At 41.4% G+C, this 23,981-nt stretch overlaps 4 protein-coding genes across 4 annotated transcripts in view; 3 read left to right on the forward strand and 1 right to left on the reverse strand.

Moving 5' to 3' along the window:
- Nucleotides 1–23,981, forward strand: part of LOC309564412 (uncharacterized protein) — a 1,531,146-nt gene that overhangs the window by 1,157,291 nt on the left and 349,874 nt on the right.
- Nucleotides 1–23,981, forward strand: part of LOC309563458 (uncharacterized protein) — a 223,901-nt gene that overhangs the window by 64,207 nt on the left and 135,713 nt on the right. The window lies entirely within an intron of this gene.
- The window catches only part of LOC309562669 (uncharacterized protein), a gene marked incomplete at both ends in the record, with an annotated part of 115,231 nt that continues 98,465 nt past the window's right edge, over nt 7,216–23,981 (forward strand). The window contains 3 exons of the mRNA XM_082266947.1: nt 7,216–7,279; nt 9,497–9,730; nt 9,983–10,725. Of these exons, the coding sequence (XP_082123073.1) occupies nt 7,216–7,279; nt 9,497–9,730; nt 9,983–10,725 (1,041 nt within the window). The remainder of the gene's footprint in view (nt 7,280–9,496; nt 9,731–9,982; nt 10,726–23,981) is intronic.
- The window catches only part of LOC309563464 (uncharacterized protein), a 45,198-nt gene continuing 39,066 nt past the window's right edge, over nt 17,850–23,981 (reverse strand). Inside the window, exons 11-15 of the mRNA XM_082267855.1 lie at nt 21,836–21,953; nt 21,622–21,719; nt 21,348–21,489; nt 19,370–20,065; nt 17,850–19,285 (exon numbers count right to left, since the gene is read on the reverse strand). Of these exons, the coding sequence (XP_082123981.1) occupies nt 17,937–19,285; nt 19,370–20,065; nt 21,348–21,489; nt 21,622–21,719; nt 21,836–21,953 (2,403 nt within the window). The 3' untranslated portion in view covers nt 17,850–17,936. The remainder of the gene's footprint in view (nt 19,286–19,369; nt 20,066–21,347; nt 21,490–21,621; nt 21,720–21,835; nt 21,954–23,981) is intronic.

The raw sequence follows: 23,981 nt of genomic DNA on the forward strand, positions 1-23,981 counted from the left end.
AAAGAAAGAGGGTGGGCAAGGGGCTGAGAGACATGGGGGGTAAGAGGATGGGAATTTGGCAAAGAGACATGGAAGGAAGGATGACTGACAGAAATGGAAGGAAAGAGATTGGGAATGTGACTGAGGGATGTGGAAGGAAGGAAGATAGGAATGTGACTGGAAGACATGGAATGAACAAGGATAGGAGGATAAGCAAGAGACATGAAAGGAAGGAGGACAGGAATGTGACTGAGATATGGAAGGAAGGGGGATGACCAAGAGACATAGAAAGGAAGGGGGACAGGAATGTGATTGAGAGACACTGAAGATAGGAGGAAGGGAATGTGACAGAGAGTCATGGAAGGAAGGAGGATTGGAGTGAGGCTTCGAGACATGAAAGAAAGGAGGACGTGAATGTGCTTGTGAGACATGGAAGGAAATAGAACAGGAACGTGACTGAGGAATGTGGAAGGAAGAAGGATGGGAATCTGAATAACATACATGGAATGAAGGAAGATAAGAGGATAACCAAGACTAATGGAATGAAGGAGGACATGAATGTGACCGAGGGACACGGAAGGAAGGACAGGAATATAACTAAAAGACAGAATGAAGGAGGATAGCAGAATAACCAAGAGACGTGAAGGGAAAGAGGACATGAATGTGACCGAGGGACGTGGACTGAAGGAGGATGGGAATATAACTGAAAGACATGGAATAGGATAGAGGATAGGAGGATGACTGAGAGACATAGAAGGACTAAGGGCAGAAATGTTTTGAAGATACATGGATGGAAGAAGGATGCCTCAGAGACATAGAAGGAAGGAGGACAGAAGTGAGACTGAGAGACATGGAAGGAAAAGGATGGGAATGTGACTTGAAGAAATGGATGAAAGGAGGAAGGGAATGTGACTTAGATATATGGAAAGAAGGAGGATGGGAATGTCATTAAGGGACATGGAAGGAAGGCGAACAGGAATATGACTGAAATACATGGAATGAAGGAGGATAACCAAGAAACATGGAAGGAGGGAGGACATGAATGTGACTTAGGGACATGGAAGGAATGAGGATGGGAATATAATTGAATTACATGGAATGACAGAGGATCAGATGATGACTGAGAGACATAGAAAGAAGGAGGATGGGAATGTATTGAAGATGTATGGATGGAAGGAGAATGACTGAGGGACATGGAGGGAAGGAAGATGGAAGCATGGCAAAAAACATGGAAGGAAGGAGGATGGGAATGTGACTGGAAGACATGGACAGAAGGAGGAAGGGAATGTGACTTAGATATATGGAAGGAAGGAGGATGGGAATGTGATTAAGAAACATGGAAGATGGGAATGTGACTGACGGATATGGAAGGAAGGAGGATAGGGAGATCACTGAGACATGGAAAGGAGGAGGATAGCTGGATGACCAAGAAACATGAAAGGAAGGAGGATGGGACGGGGACTGTGAGACATGGAATGAAATGGAGGGAACCCATCATAATGGGCTCACTGGTGGAGTAGACTCAGGAACTCAGTGCCAAAACCTCACCAACAGAGTGTCTGAGATATATAAGGAGCTGTGAAAGGGTTTTAGGCTCCATGTACACGGGACGTTGTTAAAAGTCCCTTTGAATGCTGGAATTTTTAGGACGTTTGAAACGTCCGTTCAGTCGCGTTTGTACCCGCGTTTTGCGGGCGTTTAGGGGCGTTTGCGTTTAGAACCGTTTCTAGAGGTCAAAAAAATTATTCCCCTTTAAAATGAAAAAACGCGAACGCTAAACGCGGGTCATCGCGTTCGGACGCGTTCAGACGCGTTCGGACGCGTTTGTGCGTTTGAAACGCCGGGAAACACACGTTCAAACGCAAATAATTGCGTTCTAAAAAAAGTCCCTGAACGCAACTGCCTGCAAATGACTGTAAACGACCTGGTGTACATGGACAGATAAGGTAAAATGTAGATGGGTTCAGGGGCTTCTGAAAAAAACGCCCAACTGCTCCTAAACGGCCATTTCCAGCGTCCCGTGTACATGTAGCCTAACTCTCCAGAATTTACCAAACATTGAAATGTATTTTTTGGGTGGACTAATTACTGTATATCATTGCAATCACTGAAACAATGCATAATGTCCTCCACATAATTTAGAGATAAAGCTGAAATTCCATTGTTCCACACAAGGTGGCATGCTCCTCGTGTTGTTCCATGACGTAGGTTCACCGGAAGTGACAAGGGTAGGGAATTTTCACGGGTAGAGTTTTTTCACAGAACAACGGTGTTGTAAAATTTTGTCGGACCCGTGAAAAAATCGGACCTCGTCACTTCCGGTTATGGGAGTCTCAAGTGCGCATGCGCACCAGACATTATCTTGGTTTGGTAAACTTATAACACAGAGCGACCAGTTGAATGAGAGGAGGCGGGGCTGAGGTGGGACGGAAGACACCGCCGCGTCATCTGCAGAGCTGAATAGAGGAGGCGGGATGGAGGTGCGACCGTGTAATAAATGCAGGACTTTAGCGACTCCTTCTGTTTTATTATCTTTACTAATTATCGTATTATTTACCCTTAGGATTTCATTACATTTAGTATTTCTTATTTTGCATTATAGAAATACTAAATGTCATGAAATCCGAAGGATAAATAATACGATAATTACTAAAGATAATAAAACAGGGAGTCGCTTAAGTCCTGCATATATTACACGGCCGCACCTCCGTCCCGCCTCCTCCGCCAGCTCTGCATATGTGCCTCCGTCCCGTCGCACATCAGCCCCGCCTTCTCACAATCAGCTGTCCGTTCTCTGTTATAATTTTGCCAAACCTCGAAAAATGTCTTCTGCGCATGCGCACGGACGACTCCTATCAACTGTTTTGTGACGCTCTGTCACCGGAAGTGACGAGGTCCGATTTTTTCACGGGTCCGACAAAATTTTAGAACAACGGAATGGCCCGCACAGACAGGAAGTGATTTTAGAAGCAGACAGGAAGTGATTGCACAGATAAACAGGAAGTTCCGGGTCAGAGGCGAGTTTGGGAGGGAGTAGAGAGGGGACATTGCTGGAACTGGCAGCAGAGGAGGTAATAAGATATTATTTTATATTTACACCCAGTAACCCCCCCCCCCCCCGTCATGTTTCGTCCTCTTCCTCCATAGTCACTGTCACGTCCTACAAATATATAAGTAATAGGGTCTAGCAACATATGTAGAATAAATGTATAATATGTATATAGTAATACCCAGACACATATAAAATATAATAATATAAAGTATATATAATAATATCTAGCTAGAGACACTCCGAATGATAGCAATCACCGCCGTCGGTAGATTTAGAGATCCGTGACAGTTATTCATGGAACAATCGGTGATTATAAAACTAAAGACAATGATCAATTGATGTGGGCTGTAAAGTACAGAGCCCTAAATTTCAAATATTGAGAAGACCATCTCCAAACATTGGGGAATTCTCCTTAGAGACTGTGTGTTGGGTCCTGTCCTGCCCCCACGCCCACAGTTTATCTATCGGCGGGCTCCTACTCTGTGGGATAAAATTGCGCCAGGGGTGGTGGATCCCCCTGTTTAGAGGGAGAATAAACTCTTCTCTTACCTTTCTGGCTTTTTTGCACGTGGAAGATGTTCCGTATGCAAACATGCCAAACATAGCATCAAAAAACGGAAGGAGTTTACAGGTAAACCGTATAACATCAGGGACCTCATCACATGTAGTACGGAAGGTGTTGTATAAATGTTGGAATGCAACTGTGGCTTTCAATATGTTGGTAGGACGTCAAGGGCCCTGCATGTGAGAGTGGCCAAACATATTGGTAAACATCAAGAAGGGAAAAGTAACACATAGTGTGTCCAAGCACTTCCGTATGCATCATAATAGAGACCCCAGAGGATTAAAATTCACATGTGCAGAAGACAGAGAGGGAGAGAGAGAAAGAGTCAGACATAGAGACACACACCGCCATCTATTACGGCAGATGATGTTTTCCCTAATCGAAGGGCACTGATAACTGGAGCAACTGGTTTATTAGGCCGTGCTAGAGAGAATTCAAGGACAACAACTGGCATGTTCTGGGATGTGGCTATAGCCGGGAGAGGCTTCGCTTTGAGTATCTTAATTTACTAGATACATCTGCTGTGAAAGAGTTTATCTGCAAATTCAAGGCCCCATACCCAATGAGGTGAGAGGAGAGGAGGAAGCCCACCACCCCATCCACCCCACGATTGGAGAGCCACGAGGAGATCCCTATTAGCCTGGAGGCTACTAAAGCGATACTGGTCTTGATACTATAAGGCATACAAGACCCACTTCATCTGGTAAGTGACCCACCCTTACCTTACCACGGTGGAAAAGGAATCAGAGCTGCACTATTGTCACAAAGTGGACCGAAATTTCCACGTTGAGCACCTGCACTTTTTGCGTTGGATAAGCGTTATTTGCACAAGAGAACTACTTTGATTTTGATCACTACAATCACACTTTATGGACGTGAATAAATAAGCCACAAGCACTTTATATCTCGCCAATATATATATTTTATTATATTTTCATTTTTTATTACTTTCACTATTGTATGAAATATATGTGCATTATTTATCACTATACTTTTTTACCAATGTGTTAGATGTTTTATATGGTGTGAATCAGCTAACATACTGTTTACAAAACACCAGGGTACATATATAATTTTTATCACAAGATACGAATTCATTCATTTCATTTTTGCATTAAGGCGTGCACGTACCAGCAAGCGCTATAGGTAGCCTCACCACCAGGCTATTTTTCAAAAATGTCCATCTAGGTTTTGGTTGGTTTATAGACCAGATGCATCCTAAATATTGAATCATTTATCCAACTGTCCATCCAGAGCCTCTGGTTTATAGACCAGATACATCCTAAATATAGAACCATTTATCCAACTGTCCATCCAGAGCCTCTGGTTTATAGACCAGATAAATCCTAAATATAGAGCCATTTATCTAACTGTCCCTCCAGATCCTCTGGATTATAGACCGGATACATCCTAAATATAGAACCATTTATCCAACTGTCCATCAAGAGCCTCTGGTTTATAGACCGGATACATCCTAAATATAGAGCCATTTATCCAACTGTCCATCCAGAGCCTCTGGTTTATAGACCAGATACAACCTAAATATAGAACCATTTATCCAACTGTCCATTCAGAGCCTCTGGTTTATAGACCAGATACATCCTAAATATAGAGCCATTTGTCCAACTGTCCATCCAGAGCCTCTGGTTTATAGACCGGATACATCCTAAATATAGAACCATTTATCTAACTGTCCATCCAGAGCCTCTGGTTTATAGACCAGATACATCCTAACTATAGAGCCATTTATTCAACTGTCCATCCAGAGCCTCTGGTTTATAGACCAGATACATCCTAAATATAGAACCATTTATCCAACTGTCCTTCCAGAGCCTCTGGTTTATAGACAGGATACATCCTAAATATAGAGCCATTTATTCAACTGTCCATCCAGAGCCTCTGGTTTATAGACCAGATACAACCTAAATATAGAACCATTTATCCAACTGTCCTTCCAGAGCCTCTGGTTTATAGACAGGATACATCCTAAATATAGAGCCATTTATCCAACTGTCCATCCAGAGCCTCTGGTTTATAGACCAGATACATCCTAAATATAGAACCATTTATCCAACTGTCCATCCAGAGCCTCTGGTTTATAGACCAGATACAACCTAAATATAGAACCATTTATCCAACTGTCCTTCCAGAGCCTCTGGTTTATAGACCTGATACATCTTAAATATAGAGCCATTTATTCAACTGTCCATCCAGAGCCTCTGGTTTATAGACCAGATACATCCTAAATATAGAGCCATTTATCCAACTGTCCATCTAGAACCTCTGGATTATAGACTGGATACATCCTATATATAGTGTCATTTATCCATCCTCCATAAAGCTGTCTCGGGTTGTTGGCTCTCATCACTGTGAAATAATGGACACCATGTCCTCTCTGGCTCAGGATATGGGGAGGAAGAAGACTGAACTACAGTAGAAGTTCTAATGAAGGCAGCAGAAGGAATGAACATCCCTACAGTACATAGAGTAAGGGATAAAGCTCCTGATTTTTGTGATTCGATGGAAGTGATGCTGCAGATCTGTACCTCACAGTATGTGAGTGGAGGATTGTTGGTTCTCTTTGGCCCCTCATCATAACCTAATTGGTTGTCCTGTGTGAGTTATGTTATCCTGAACACCAATCACAGCACAGATGCCCGCAGACCTGTTTTGGTGGAGTCGGCTGTCAGGGTGACATCAATGTGCACAGTACATGCAGTGACAGTAATTGGACGGGGCTCACAATATAGACATTCCTGGCCAATGTGCACACAGAGCAATGTCATGTCTACATATTCTATATGATGTATTGTCAATGATTCTTTTCAATTCCTATAAGGTGTTAGGATGTCACTGTCTATTTCTCCATGGAGGAGTGGGAGTATTTAGAAGGACACAAGGATCTCTACAAGGACGTCATGATGGAGAATCAGCCGCCCCTCACATCACCGGGTAAGAGGAGACTTTATTGTAAAGGAGAGAGCAGTACGGAGGATCCACCTAGATCCCCCATCATCTGATAAACACATAGAAACAATGTATTCAGTCAGTGTGTGTGTTTCCTACAAATGGATCCAGTAATGGGAACCCACCAGAGAGATGTCCCCGTCCTCTGTATTCCTGGGATTCCACACAGGAAGGTCACACCATCCCTCACCATCATCAGGTAGGTGAAAATTGAGCAACTAGAACTCAAATACGTTGTAGAATTCTACACTTTGAGATAACATTCTTCTGTCATCTCGTTTCCTTTTACAAATCCATTTTATGGTATTTGTGCTTTAGGGTGAACAACTAAAACACATCAAAGTTGAGGGTAAAGTAGAAAAAGAAGAGATTTTTAGGGATCAGCAGTCTATGGAGGAGGGTGGTTCTCTGTATTCCCAGGATTCCACACAGGAAGGTCACACCATCCCTCACCATCATCAGGTAGATGGGACTGAGCATGTAGAACTCAAAATTATTCTAAGCTATGAGAGGACATTCTTCTATGAAATCTCTTTATTTTTTTTTATAAATGTATTTTATCATCTTTGGGTTTTAGGATGAAAAACTAAAAGACACCAAGGTTGAGGACAAAGAAGAAGAAGAGACATTGGTGAGTGGAGATCAGCAGTCTATGAAGGAGGAGGAGATGATTATGAAAAGTAAAAAGGAGGAATCTTCTCTACATATGGAGACAAGTAAGTAATCAACACTTAATGCAGAAACAGTTCACATTTTTATTTTACTTCTATGAGTATAAAGTCTCAATTTACATTGTTACATCAGTTGAGGAAATGTATATGTCTATCCAAGTCACCCTAAAGAAAATTAAACATTTCAAAGCAGAAGTTAATCTACAGGTCAGTAGAATACCCATTTACAGCTCAGCCTACTCTTCTTTAGATTCAAAAAATCCTTCCTGATTCCAATAGACAATCGGACATTCCATGGATCAACATTCTACAATGTATTTCCTACAATTTTTAGTAGCCTTTTTTGTTTTTCTGTAATAAGAAACCCATTCAGTCATTTTTTTCAGTTATATACTGAGTCATCATGAACAAGACTATTCCTCATCCACAGAGATCTAAAAACAAAGCACCCTTTCCGTAACCTGAGGTGAAACCTTTTTTTTTCTTCCAATTACTTGTAATCTGTACCGCTCTTGTTCAAAGTGGAGAACATCACATCCTTCTGTACAGGGAAGACTGAGAAACCTTAATTACTGACAGTAAAAGCATCATCGATGTACCTACCCCACCGCACACTGTATTGTGGGTATTGCACACTATATGAAAAAAATCATCTGTATTCATCATCGGAAAAAGACAATTATATTTACCACACTGCCCAATGTTCCCAACAAATGAGGAGAAGATACTGTACATTATATGAAAGGTTCCTCTCCATTCCTCAATATAACGTCATGTTCCCAACAAATGAGGCGAAGATACTGTACACCATATGAAAGGTTCCTCTCCATTCCTCAATATAATGTCATGTTCCCAACAAGTGTGGAGAAGATACTGTACACCATATGAAAGGTCCTTCTCCATTCCTCAATATAATCTAATGTTCCCAACAAATGAGGAGATACTATACACCATATGAAAGGTTCCTCTCCATTCCTCAATATAATGTCATATTCCCAACAAATGAGAAGGAGTTACTGTACACCATATAAAAGGTCCATCTCTATTCCTCAATATAATATCAAGTTCCCAACAAATGAAGAGGATATACTCTTATTGTTTAGTCGTGTCCGACTCTTCGTACATAGCGCGCCAGTCTTTTCTGTCCTAAACTGCCTCCCGGAGCTTGCCTAACTTCATGTTCATTGTTTCGATGATGCTATCTATCCATCTCTTGTTTTCTGTCGTCATCTTCTCCTTCCATGTTTACCAGCATCAGGGTCTTTTCCAATGAGTCCTCTGTTTGCATGTTCCCAACAAATGAGGAGGAGATACTGTACACCATATGAAAGGTCCATCTCCATTCCTCAATATAACGTCATGTTCCCAACAAATGAGGAGGAGATACTGTACACCATATGAAAGGTCCTTCTCCATTCCTCAATATAATGTCATGTTCCCAACAAATGAGAAGGAGTTACTGTACACCATATAAAAGGTCCATCTCTATTCCTCAATATAATATCATGTTCCCAACAAATGAAGAGGAGTTACTCTTATTGTTTAGTCGTGTCCGACTCTTCGTACCTAGCGTGCCAGTCTTTTCTGTCCTCCACTGCCTCCTGGAGCTTGCCTAACTTCATGTTCATTGTTTCGATGATGCTATCTATCCATCTCTTGTTTTCTGTTGTCCTCTTCTCCTTTCATGTTTACCAGCATCAGGGTTTTTTCCAATGAGTCCTCTCTTTGCATGTTCCCAACAAATGAGGAGATACTGTACACCATATGAAAGGTCCATCTCCATTCCTCAATATAACGTCATGTTCCCAACAAATGAGGAGGAAATACTGTACACCATATGAAAGGTCCATCTCCATTCCTCAATATAACGTCCTCTTCCCAACAAATGAGGAGATACTGTACACCATATGAAAGGTCCATTTCCATTCCTCAATATAACGTCTTGTTCCCAACAAATGAGGTGGAGATACTGTACACCATATGAAAGGTCCATCTCCGTTCTTCAGGATGCTGTTGTATTTCTCAGTAATGAAGTGGAGAAAGGTCTATCTCCTTTTTTAACAGTAACCATGTCAACAATGCACAAAATCCCCCAGAGTAGCTTTGGGTTCCTTGTATCCTTTATCTGGTCAGTGTTCATATTTTGCTCTTCTGATTGCACCCACTTGCATGACATAGGTCAACCAACATATACACTGTATGACTCCTGAATGCAAGGTTTCAAAAATTCTTCTAACATTTATTGTAAAATTGTTTTTTCAGCAGATGACCATAATGTCCGGAATACGTCTGAGGAATCCTCTGATAAATCACATTCCAGGACTCTAAGATCTCACAGTACAGATACTTTAATAGATCCATCTATTCCCGAGGAATCTTCTTTAAGCCACAAAGAAGTTCACACAGAAGAGGGACAGGGTTCATTGTCATGTCCAGTGTGTGGGAAATCTTTCACAGAAAACAGGGACCTTCTTATGCATGAGAAAAGTCACACTGGTAAAGGTACCTATTCATGTTCAGAGTGTGGGAAATGTTTCTCTAAGAAAAGAAGTCTTATTAGACACCAAATATGTCACACAGATGAGCGTCCATATCCATGTTCAGAGTGCGGGAAATGTTTCATTCGGAAAGCAAACCTTGTTAAGCATCAGATAATTCACACAGGTGAGCGCCCGTATTCATGTTCAGAGTGCGGGAAATGTTTCATTCGGAAAGAAAGCCTATTTAATCATCAGAGAATTCACACAGGTGATCGTCCCTATTCATGTTCAGAGTGCGGGAAATGTTTTATTCAGAAAGGACACCTTGTTAAACATCAGAAAATTCACACAGGTGAGCGCCCATATTCATGTTCAGAGTGCGGGAAATGCTTCATTCAAAAAGAAAGCCTTCTAAAACATCAGGTAATTCACACAGGTGAGAGTCAATATTCATGTTCAGAGTGTGGGAAATGTTTCTCTGAGAAAAGAAGTCTTTTTAGACACCAGAGGTGTCACACAGGTGAGCGCCCCTATTCGTGTTCAGAGTGCGGGAAATGTTTCACTCAGAAAGGAGACCTTCTTACACACCAGAGATATCACACAGGTGAGCGTCCCTTTTTATGCTTAGAGTGTGGGAAATATTTCACTGCAAAGAGAAAACTTCTCATACATCAAAGAAGTCACACAGGAGAGCATCCTTATTCATGTTCAGAGTGCGGGAAATCTTTCACTGAGAAAAAAAGTCTCATTAGACACCAGAGATGTCACACGGGTGAGCGTCCCTATTCGTGTTCAGAGTGCGGGAAATGTTTCATTCAGGAAGGATGCCTTCTAAAACATCAGAGAATTCACACAGGGGAGCGTCCATACTCCTGTTCAGAGTGTGGGAAATGTTTTATTCAGAAAGGAAACCTTCTTCAACATCAGAGAATTCACACAGGTAAACGTCCTTTTTCATGTTCAGAGTGCGGGAAATGTTTCACTCAGAAAGGAGACCTTCTTAGACACCAGAGAACACACACGGAGGTGCATCTGTGAGTGTGGCAAATGCTTCGCCCAGAAAGAAATACTTCCTAGATGCCAGAGGATTTACAAAGGTGAACGTCCTTATTCATGTTCAGAGTGCGGGAAAAGTTTAATTCAGAAAAATACACACGTGAGTGAAAGTGTGCTTCCTCATTTGTGTTTAGAGTGCGGGAATTTAATTAAATACATTTAATAGTTTATATTTTTTTTCTTTATATAAGATTTGATTTAGTTTCTAGCTTAGTTTTGTATTTTTTTTTTTTAACAAATTTAGTTTTGTATTTTTTGTTAACTGCTTGAAGACCAGCATGTTAAACCGCCTTCCCCTCGAGGCCATTTTTTTAGTTTTTAGAACCATGATCCTTTGAAAATTACTGTACCCAAATAAATTTTATATCAATTTTTTGAGACTGATAGAGCTTTCTTTTGGTTGCGTTTATTCATTACATTCACTATATAAAAAAAAAAAAAAAAGATCAACAGTTAGGAAAAAAAACAGTTAGTTTTTGTTAGGAAATTTTGCAAAGAAATAATCATTCTTCATAAATGTAGGCAAAAATGTATTCTTTGGTGAAAAACAAAATAAATGTATATTAATTAGCCTGTATGAAAGTTATAGAGTCTCCAAAATATGATATATACTGCGTATGTGAAATTTATCGACCCTGATGTTCTGATTGGCCGCCTATCTCAATACTTGATGCCCTGTAATGCCAAGACAGTACGAACTCCCTCCAAATAGACCTCTTTTTAGAAAGTAGTCAGTTTAAGGTATTTAGTAAGAGGCATGGTGTTTTTTGAAGTTGTAAATTTTTGTCAGAATCTTTTTTGGAAAATTACCAAAGTTAATTCAATTTGATTTTATTGCGTAAAATTGTCAAGTTATGTTTCTCACACAGTATGGGCATACTTACAATTTCGCCACAAAAACCCATTCTTCAACTTCTCCCAAGTGTGGGGATACCACATGTGCACGACTTTTTTTGCAGACTAGATGCATCGAGGGGGCCCCAAATCCAAGGAATACATTTTTATTTTTTTCAATTATGGATCTAATTTACTGGCTACCTATCCAAAATTTGGAGACCCAGGAGCACCAGGACAGTAATAACACTCACAAAATTATCAGATTTTGGTGAGTAAACACCCCAAGGTATTTTTTAGAAGGCATAGTGAGTCATTTGAAGATTTCATTTGTGCCACAAGTTTTTGGAAAATCTGGAGCTGTCATATGTTAATGTAAGATATTCCTTACACACAGTATGGGCATACTTACAATTTCGCCACAAAAACACATTCTTCAACTTCTCCCAAGTGTAGGGTTACAACATGTGTAAGACATTTTTGCAGCCTAGATGCATTGAGGAGCCCCAAATCCAAGGAATACCTTTATTTTTTTCAAGGAGCATAAATTATGGATCTAATTTTCTGATTTTCTGGCTACCTATCCCAATTTTGGAGACCCTGGAGCACCAGGACAGTAATAACACTCACAAAATTATCAGATTTTGGTGAGTAAAACACCCCAAGGTATTTTTTAGAAGGCATGGTGAGTCTTTTGAAGATTTAATTTGTGCCACGAGTTTTTTGAAAATGGGGAAATGGGGAGCTGTCATATGTGAATGTTAATATAATCCTTACACACAGTATGGGCATACTTACATTTTCGCCACAAAAACACATTCTTCAACTCCTCCCAAATGTGGGGATACCACAGGTGCAAGACATTTTTGCAGCCTAGATGCATTGAGGGCCCCCAAATCCAAGGAATACCTTTATTTTTTTCAAGGAGCATAAATTATGGATCTAATTTCCTGGCTAGCTATCCCATTTTTGGAGACCCTGGAGCACCAGGACAGTATTAACACTCACAAAAGTATCAGATTGTGGTGAGTAAACACCCCAAGGTATTTTTTAGAAGGCATAGTGAGTCTTTTGAAAATTTCATTTGTGCCACAAGTTTTTTGAAAATGGGGAGCTGTCATATGTGAATGTTAAGATGACCCTTACACACAGTATGGGCATACTTACATTTTCGCCACAAAAACACATTCTTCAACTCCTCCCAAGTGTGGAGATACCACATGTGCAGGACTTTTTTGCAGCCTAGATGTATCGAGGGCCCCCAAATCCAAGGAAGACCTTTATTTTTTTTAAGGAGCATAAATTATGGATCTAATTTTCTGGCTACCTATCCCATTTTTTGAGACCCTGGAGCACCAGGACAGTATTAACACTCACAAAATTATCAGATTTTGGTGAGTAAACACCCCAAGGTATTTTTTTAGAATGCATAGTGAGTCTTTTGAAGATTTAATTTGTGCCACACGTTTTTGGGAAATGGGGAGCCAAATTTTTGTCAGAATCTTTTTTGGAAAATTAAGAAAGTTAATTCTATTTGATTTTATTTTGTAAAATTGTCAAGTTATGTTTCATGCACAGTATGGGCATACTTACATTTTTGCCACAAAAACACATTCTTCAACTCCTCCCAAGTGTGGGGATACCACATGTGCAAGACTTTTTAGCAGCCTAGATGCATTGAGGGGCCCCAAATCCAAGGAAAACCTTTATTTTTTCAAGGAGCATAAATTATTGATCTAATTTCTTGGCTACCTATCCCATTTTTGGAGGCCTTGGAGCACCCCAGGGTATTTTTTATGAGGCATGGTGAGTCTTTTGAAGATTCCATTTGTCTGCCACAAGTTTTGGGGAAATGGGGAGCTGTCATGTGATAATGTTAATTAGATATTCCTTACACACAGTATGGGCAAACTTAGACTTATACCCCAAAACACTCCTCCCAAGTGTGGGGATACCACATGTGCAAGATTTTTTTTGAAGTCTAGATGCATTGAGGGGGCCACAAATCCAAGGAAAACCTTTCTTTTTTCAAGGAGCATAAAAGATGGATCTAATTTCCTGGCTACCTATACCATTTTTGGAGACCCTGGAGCATCAGTACAGTAATACCACTCACAAAATTATCAGATTTTGGTGAGTAAACATTGAAAGGTATTTTTTTAGAAGACATGGTGAGTGTTTTGAAGATTTCATTTGTGCCACAAGTTTTTGGGAAATGGGAAGCTTTCATATGTTAATGTTAAGATATTCCTTACATACAGTATGGGCATACTTGCAATTTTGCCACAAAACACATTCTTCAACTCCTCCCAAGTGTGGGGATACCACATGTTCAAGAATTTGTTGCAGCCTAGATGCATCGAGGGGCCCGAAATCCAAGAAAAATCCTAATTTTTTCACGGGGCATAAACTATGGATCTAATTTCCTGGCTACCTATTCCATTTTTATTTTGAGGCCCTGGTGCAACCCAATGTATTTTGTATGAGGCATGGTAAGTCTTTCGAAGATTTCACTTTTCTGCTACAAGTTTTGGGGAAATGGGGAGCTGTCATGTGGTAATGTTAATCAGATATTCCTTACACGCAGTATGGGCATACTTAGACTTATACCCCAAAACACTTTCTTCAACTCCTCCCAAGTGTAGGGATACCACATGTGCAAGACTTTTTTGCAGCCTTGATCCATCGAGGGGCCCCAAATCCAATGAGCACCTTTATTCTTTCAGGGTGCGTAAAATATGCATCCAATTTCCTGGCTACCTATCCCTCTTTTGGAGGCCCTGGAGCACCAGGACATTAATAACTCTCACAAAATGACCACATTTTGATAAGTAAACACCCCAAGGTATTTTTTTAAGTGGCATGGTAAATCTTTTGAAGATTTAATTTGTCTGTAACAAGTTTTTGGATATGATAATGTTAATAAGATATTCCTTACATGCAGTATGGGCATACATAGACTTATTCCCCAAAACACATTCTGCTGCTCCTCCCAAGTATGGGGATGCCACATGTGCGAGGCTTTTTTGCAGCCGAGATGCATTGAGGGGCCCCAAATCCATGAAACACCTTCACTATTTCAAGAGGCATAAATTATTCATCTAATTTTCTGGCTACCTATCCTGGTTTGTCCACATTTTGGTGAGTAAACACCTCAAGGTATTTTTTAAGAGGCACGGTCAGTCTTTTGAAGATTTAATTTGTCTGCCACACGTTTTTGGAAAATTGGGAGCGGTCATATGGTAATGTTAAATAGATATTTCTTACATGCAGTATGGGCATATTTATAATTTCACTCCAAAAACCCATTCTTCAAATCCTCACAATTATGGGGATACCACATGTGTAAGGCTTTTTTGCAGCCTAGATGCATCGAGGGTCCCCAAATCCAAGGAACACCTTCATGCTTTCAAGGGGAATAAATTATGCATTTAATTTTCTGGCTACCTATCTCGTTTTTGGAGACAGTGGAGCACCAGGACAGTAATAACACCCACAGAATGACTACATTTTGGTGAGTAAACAACCCAAGGTATTTTTTAAGAGGCATGGTGAGTCATTTGAAGATTGTCTGCCACAAGATTATGGAAAATGGTATGCTTGTGTTCCAGTCATTCTTCCCAGTGACCCATGTTAGAGGACATATTTTCCCCTGAATGGCAATGTAAAAGAACATTATGCCATAGTAACTACAAAGGTACCCACTGGCCACCAATGCAAGGGAACATATTCCCTGCTAACTACCAATGTAACAGACTTTTTTAAAACTGATAAGAGATAACAGGGAGATTCTTCACCCCAATCACTAATTTAAGCTGACATTTTTTCTACTGACCACTAATTCCTCCCACTGATGACCAATGTAAGGAGACATTTCTCCCACTGATGACAAATGTAAGGGGACATACTTCCCCCAGATGACCAACATAAGGAACATTCTTCCCACTGATGACCAATTTAAGGGAACATTCTTCCCACTAATGACTAATGTAGAGGGACACTCTTACCACCGATGACCAATGTAAGGAGACATTCTGCCCACTGATCACCAATGTAAGGAGACATTCCTCCCACTGATCACCAATGTAAGGGAGATTCTTCTCACTAATGACCAATGTAAGGAACATTCTACCCACTAATGACCAATGTAAGGGGTCATTCTGCCCACTGAAGACCAATAAAAGGGGACATTCTGCCCACTGATAACCAATGTAAGGAGACATTCTGCCCACTGACGATCAATGTAAGGGAACATTTTGCTTACTCATCCGCAATAAAAGGGGACATTCTGCCCACTGATGACCAATGTAAAGGGACGTTCTGCCCACTGATGACCAATGTAAAGGGACATTCTGCCCACCGATGACCTATGTAAGGGACATTCTGCGGGGACATTCTTCCCACTGATGACCAATGTAAGGAACATTCTTCCCACTGATGACCAATGTAAGGGGACGCTCTTCCCACTGATGACCAAGGTAAGGGGACATTCTGCCCACTGATGACCAATAAAAGGGGACATTCTGCCCACTGATGACCAATGTAAGGAACATTCTTCCCATTGATGACTAATGTAATGGGACATTCCTCCCACTGATGGCCAATGTAAGGAACATTCTTCCCACTGACCACCAATGTAAACAGACATTCTTCCTACTGATGACCAATGTAAGGGACATTCCTCCAACTGATGGCCAATGTAGGGGGATTTTCTTCCCACTGACCACCAATGTGCAACTGTAAGAGAGAGAGCAGGCGCCATCTCTCTTATTGTTGCCAGCGGGATTTCCCGAGTTTTACCACCAGTGCTGCCTGGTATTTGGCCATCTGGATAGTTCATAAAGAGGACTTATTGGACACCCCTTGTGCCTTTTTTGGTGGATCTCCCTTCCGGTCAGTAGCGCCCAACACCTATCTCTCTGAACCAGTGTGCAACTGGACCTTCTGTAATCTCTATCTCACTAATAAATAATCAATGGATTATTCTCTGTGAACTGAGCACTTCCAATCACCGCAACAATGGATGACTCTCCATGAACTGAGCACCCTCCAATCACCACACCAATGGAAGACTCTCTATGAACTGAGCACACTCCAATTACCACACCAATGAGTGACTCTCTATGAACTGAGCACACTCCAATTACCACACCAATGGGTGACTCTCTATGAACTGAGCACATTCCAATCACCACACCAATGGATAACTCTCTATGACCTGATCACATTCCAATCACCACACCAATGGATGACTCTCTATGACCTGATCACATTCCAATCACCACACCAATGGATGACTCTCTATGAACTGAGCACTTCCAATCACCACACCAATGGATGACTCTCTATGAACTGAGAGCATACCAATCACCACACCAATGGATGACTCTCTATGAACTGAGCACTTCCAATCACCACACCAATGGATGACTCTCTATGATCTGAGCGCATTCCAATCACCACACCAATGGATGACTCTCTATGAACTGAGCACCCTCCAATCACTACACCAATGGATGACTCTCTATGAACTGAGCACTTCCAATCACCACACCAATGGATGACTCTCTATGAACTGAGGACACTCCAATCACCACACCAATGGATGACTCTCTATGAACTGAGCACTTCCAATCACCACACCAATGGATGACTCTCTATGATCTGAGCGCATTCCAATCACCACACCAATGGATGACTCTCTATGAACTGAGCACCCTCCAATCACTACACCAATGGATGACTCTCTATGAACTGAGCACTTCCAATCACCACACCAATGGATGACTCTCTATGAACTGAGGACACTCCAATCACCACACCAATGGATGACTCTCTATGAACTGAGCGCATTCCAATCGCCACACCAATGGATGACTCTCTATGACCTGATCACATTCCAATCACCACACCAATGGATGACTCTCTATGACCTGATCACATTCCAATCACCACACCAATGGATGACTCTCTATGAACTGAGCACTTCCAATCACCACACCAATGGATGACTCTCTATGAACTGAGAGCATACCAATCACCACACCAATGGATGACTCTCTATGAACTGAGCACCCTCCAATCACTACACCAATGGATGACTCTCTATGAACTGAGGACACTCCAATCACCACACCAATGGATGACTCTCTATGAACTGAGCACCCTCCAATCACCAATCACGTCAAAATGAAAAAAAGGGACTCGGAAAAGAATATCATAAAGTGTAGAACTATATCTTTATTTAACAACATCAGAAGAAGTGATGACCACACACGTTGTCCTCTGGTGGTTATTTTCGCCCCACTCCCCATACGTCCATCTGAAGGTTGTTAGTCCTTGTGCATCCTCTGGTGTCCAGCAAGTGAACGTTTCTGAGTGAAACCTTTCCCACACACTGAACATGAATAAGGATGATCGCCTGTGTGAACTCTCTGGTGTCCAGTGAGCGAACGCTTATCAGTGAAAGATTTTCCGCACTCTGAACATGAATAAGGACGTTCACCCGTGTGAATTCTCTGGTGATTAAGAAGTACTGCCATCTGTTTGAAAGATTTTCCGCACTCTGAACAAGAAAAGGGACGCTCACGTCCGTGAATTCTTTGGTGTCTAAGAAGCACTCCATTTTGTTTGAAACATTTCCCGCACTCTGAACATGTGAAAGGATGCTCACCTGTGTGAATTCTCTGGTGTACAACAAGTTTTCCTTTCCGACTGAAACATTTCCCGCACTCTGTACATAAAAAAGGACACTCACCAGTGTGAGTTTTCTGGTGTATAATAAGATTTCCTTTCTGAATAAAACTTTTTCCGCACTCTGAACATGAATAGGGACGCTCTTCCGTGTGAATTCGCTGGTGGACAAGAAGTTCTCTCTTTGTAGTGCATGATTTCCCGCACTCTGAGCATGAGAAAGGACGTTCACCTGTGTGACTTCTCTGGTGAATAAGAAAGCTTCCTTTCTGACTGAAACATTTCCCGCACTCTGAACATGAGAAAGGCCGCTCACCAGTGTGACTTCTCTGGTGAATAAGTAAATTTCCTTTAAGGCTGAAACATTTCCCACACTCGGAACATGAGAAAGGCCGCTCACCAGTGTGACACCTCTGATGAATAAGTAAATTTCCTTTATGGCTGAAACATTTCCCGCACTCTGAACATGAGAAAGGATGCTCACCCTTGTGAATTCCCCGGTGTACAAGTAGTTGACTTTTCTGAGTGAAAGATTTCCCGCACTCTAAACATGAAAAAGGCCGCTCACCCGTGTGACTTCTCTGGTGACTAAGAAAGTTTCTTTTATGGCTGAAACATTTCCCACACTCTGAACACGAGAAAGGGTGCTCACCCTTGTGAATTCCCTGGTGTATAACAAGTTGACTTTTCAGAGTGAAACATTTCCCACACTCTAAACATGGAAAAGGCCGCTCACCTGTGTGACTTCTCTGGTGACTAAGGTAGTTTCCTTTATGACTAAAACATTTCCCGCACTCTGAACATGAGAAACGATGCTCACCCTTGTGAATTCCTTGATGTATAACAAGCTGACTTTTCTGAATAAAGGATTTCCCGCACTCTAAACATGAATAAGGACGCTCATCTGTGTGTTTTCTCTGGTGAACAACAAAATTACTTTTCTGAATGAAACCTTTCCCGCACTCTAAACATGTATAAGGACACTCACCTGTGTGAGTTTTCTGGTGACTAAGAAAATGTCCTCTCTGTTTGAAGCTTTTGCCGCACTCTAAACATTTATAAGGACGTTCACCTGTGTGAGTTCTCTGGTGACCAAGAAAATGTCCTTTCTGGGTGAAGCTTTTCCCACACTCTGAACATGAGAAAGGACGCTCTCCCGTGTGATATCTCTGGTGAGTAACAAGCTCTGCTTTCTGAACAAAACATTTCCCGCACTCTGAACATGAATATGGACGCTCCCCTGTGTGGATTCTCAGGTGCTGAAGAAGGTTTGCTTTTTCTCTGAAACTTTTACCGCACTCTGAGCACAGGAAAGGACGCTCACCCATGTGAAACTTCTGGTGGTTGAGAAAGTTTTCTTTCTGATCGAAACATTTTCCGCACTCTGAACATGAGAAAGGACGCACACTCTTGTGACTTTCCTGGTGTGTAAGAGGCTCTCTGGTTTCTTTGGAAGGATTCCCACACACTGTAGATGACAAGGAACCCTCACCTGTGTGAGATCCTTCATGGTTCAAGGAAGATCCCTCGGGTTTAGATGGATCTGTTGATGGATCTGTACTGTGAGATCCCAGATTTGTTTCAGCAGTAATAGTATGTGGATCATCAGAAGATTCCTCAGGATCAGAGGGATCCATTGGTCTCTCCAAGTGATGAGGTCTATGATGGCTTATTTGTGTATTGGGATTTACTCCCGGAGAACGTTGTGTGGTGGGATTTTCTTCTGCTTTACATTCTGAAGATCCGTTATTCAGGACATCGTGTCCACCTGTTGGAAATCAATGTTTAGATGTTAGAAGAAATCTTCATGTCTTCCATTTAGAAGTCATATACAGTATGTTAGTCCAACACTCTACAGTATCTCCGAGCTCTGGTATGGAATTGGGTGCAATCATAAAATAAAATATGAATACAAACCAGATAAAGGATACAAAACACCCAACCGCACTAGGTAACAGTACATTGACGACATTGTTACAGTAAGAACAGAGATTGACCTTCCTCCACCTCATTTCTTAAGCCTAGTACACACGCAACGATTATCGGCCGACCGATCGTCCGTCTTTTGTCCAGAGTTGTGTTTTGTTGGTTGGAATGTGCCTAGACTGCACACGAATTTTCTCGCCCGACAGAATTCTACTGCAGAAGTGATGTCATGTGTTGGGTTGCTTTCTTTGTGTACTTTCTTCTCTGAGCATGCCCAGTCTTGCTCATAAGATTTTTCCCTGTCGAAATCTGTACTGACTGCACGAAAATCGGCCGTGTTTTGATGGCGGACAAAAATTTTATAGCCTGAACACCAGATTTTTTTCGGCCGAAAAGTCGGAGTCGGTTGTCGAAAGCATCATACTAACAAGCCGAAAATCGGCGGGTAGGTCGTCGGACGAAAATTCCCGGCCGATATTCGACGCGTGTGTACGAGGCTTTAGAAACACGACAACATAATGAAAAACGGAGATGGACCTTCCTGTGATGCCCAACTGTGAAGGACAATTTACTAGATACAGGGTCCTCACATGTGACTCCTGACACTAACAATGGGAAGCCCATACTACTGAGTATATGTAAGGTTTAAAGAAGCTGTCAAAAGACCGTGGATTTGATATAGAAGATCATCTGTACAGGGTATTCAACTCATCGGTTAGAAAACCATTATATTGAGGAATGGAGATGGACCTTTCATATGGTGTACAGTATCTCCTCCTCATTTGTTGGGAACATGACGTTATATTGAGGAATGGAGATGGATCTTTCATATGGTGTACAGTATCTCCTCCTCATTTGTTGGGAACATGACGTTATATTGAGGAATGGAGATGGACCTTTCATATGGTGTACAGTATCTCCTCCTCATTTGTTGGGAACATGACGTTATATTGAGGAATGGAGATGGACCTTTCATATGGTGTACAGTATCTCCTCCTCATTTGTTGGGAACATGACGTTATATTGGGGAATTCAGATGGAACGCTCTCATGGTTTACATATACATTTATATCAACCTTCTAATTTTTTAAATACATACTTTATACTAAATGTTTATTACTTACTTATTTTCATATGTAGAGAAGATTCCTCCTGTTTACTTTCCACAATCATTTCTCCCTCCTCCATAGACTGCTGATCTCCACTCAACAACGTCTCTTCTTCTTCCTGTTTATCCTCAACTTTGATGTCTTTCAGTTCTTCACTCTAAACCCCAAAGATGATAAAATAGATTTGTGATAAAAAAATAAGAGATAACATAAAAGAATGTCATATGTCATATGACAGAGTTCGAAATTTATTTCGGAGTTGCAGTTGCAGTTAGTCAGTTCCATCTACCTGATGATGTTGAGGGACGGTGTGATCTTTCTGTGTGGAATCCCGGGAATACAGAAGACGGGGACATCTCTCTGGTGGGTTCCCATTACTGGATCCATCTGTAGGAAACACACACACTGACTGAATACATTGTTTCTATGTGTTTATCAGATGATGGGGGATCTAGGTGGATCCTCCGTACTGCTCTCTCCTTTACAATAAAGTCTCCTCTTACCCGGTGATGTGAGGGGCGGCTGATTCTCCATCATGACGTCCTTGTAGAGATCCTTGTGTCCTTCTAAAAACTCCCACTCCTCCATGGAGAAATAGACAGTGACATCCTGACACCTTATAGGAACCTGACACACACAATGATACAGTCACCATCCAGACACATCCCTTGTCTGTTACTGGATACCATACCACAAAAAGTCTATAAACCAGAGGCTCTGGATGGACAGTTGGATAAATGGTTCTATATTTAGGATGTATCTGGTCTATAAACCAGAGGCTCTGGATGGACAGTTGGATAAATGGTTCTATATTTAGGATGTATCCGGTCTATAAACCAGAGGCTCTGGATGGACAGTTGGATAAATGGTTCTATATTTAGGTCGTATCTGGTCTATAAACCAGAGGCTCTGGATGGACAGTTGGATAAATGGTTTTATATTTAGGATGTATCCGGTCTATAAACCAGAGGCTGTCGATGGACAGTTGGATAAATGGTTCTATATTTAGGATGTATCCGGTCTATAAACCAGAGGCTGTCGATGGACAGTTGGATAAATGGCTCTATATTTAGGATGTATCCAGTCTATAAACCAGAGGCTGTCGATGGACAGTTGGATAAATGGCTCTATATTTAGGATGTATCCAGTCTATAAACCAGAGGCTCTGGATGTACAGTTGGATAAATGGTTCTATATTTAGAGTATATATTGTCTATGAACCAAAATAACATATTACCTCATGATCCCGTAATGTCTCCTCGTAAAGTCCTACGAAACAACCTTTCATCTGGAACTTCCTTTCTTTACACTACATCACTTCCTGTCTGCTCATTACATCACTTCCTTCTTTGCATTCCACACTCCTGAGATCACCATCTTGCGGAGAATGTGAGTATTGCAGCTTTCTTTTTTTGTACATCACAAGCTGTATCATTGTCTATATGATGCCCGGACAAAAAAAAAGTCGCCACCTGGAATTAACTAAGCAACTAACTAAACTAAGCATGCAGTAACTCTCCTATTGGATGTGCCCAAAGAATGAGGTCAGCTGACTACCTGAATATACTGAATGACCAGGTTATTCCATCAATTGATTTTTTCTTCCCTGATGGCACGGGCATATTCCAAGATGACAATGCCAGGATTCATCGGGTTCAAATTGTGAAAGAGTGGTTCAGGGAGCATGAGACATCATTGTCACACATGGATTGGCCACCACAGAGTCTAGAACTTACCCCCATTGAGAATCTTTGGGATGTGCTGGAGAAGGCTTTGCGTAGTGGTCCAACTCTCCCATCATCAATACAAGATCTTGGTGAAAAATGAATGCAACACTGGACGGAAATAAATCTTGTGACATTGCAGAAGCTTATCGAAACAATGCCACAGCGAATGTGTGCTGTAATCAAAGCCAACAAAATATTAGCGTGTGACCTTTTTTTTGTTGATGGTGACTTTTTTTTGGCCGGGCAGTCTATGTATTTATATATAAACCATTTGGTACATCTTCCTCCACTGAAAAAGTGAGCATAGTGGTCATCAACGTCTCCTAAAGGTCAGATATTTTACGGTAGGCAGATGTTTCCAGATGTAATGAACGTGCTCATCTACAGAACTTCAAGCCAGCAAGGTTGAGGAGCAGGAACACAGAGGTCAACTATGGAAACTGAGTGCAGCAGACATGAAATACCTCAAGCTTTTTTTTCTCTTCCGAAACAGTAGATGTCCACTACTGTTGGCAATAATTCAGACTCGCATGGCCCTCGGCATCAAAGTTCCTTTCAGATATCTGGTAGCGCTCAGTGACACACACAGAGACAGCAAGTACGATGTCACAGAGTGCTCGAGTCTATTCAGACTATACAGAACGTTTTATAAGAAAGTAAAAGGGGAAGTCCCTTTCCAGTAGATTATACATGGAGTTAATACAAAAATAGCAGTTTACCATTACGTGCTTCAAGACACGTACTTACATATGAGTTAATTAAAATAAAGCATAGTTGGTGTGACAGGAGTCACTTTGGGCATGGGGGTTGTGGACCCCAAATTCCTTTAAAGAGGTTGGGAGGCACCATGTCCAGCCTTGTGTGGCTTTCTTTAAGTCACCCTGCAGGACTGATGGGCACTGAGAGGTGAGACTAATGGGCA

This window comes from Pelophylax lessonae, assembly GCF_965119305.1.
Source record: "Pelophylax lessonae genome assembly, chromosome: 9".
Classification (NCBI taxonomy): domain Eukaryota; kingdom Metazoa; phylum Chordata; class Amphibia; order Anura; family Ranidae; genus Pelophylax; species Pelophylax lessonae.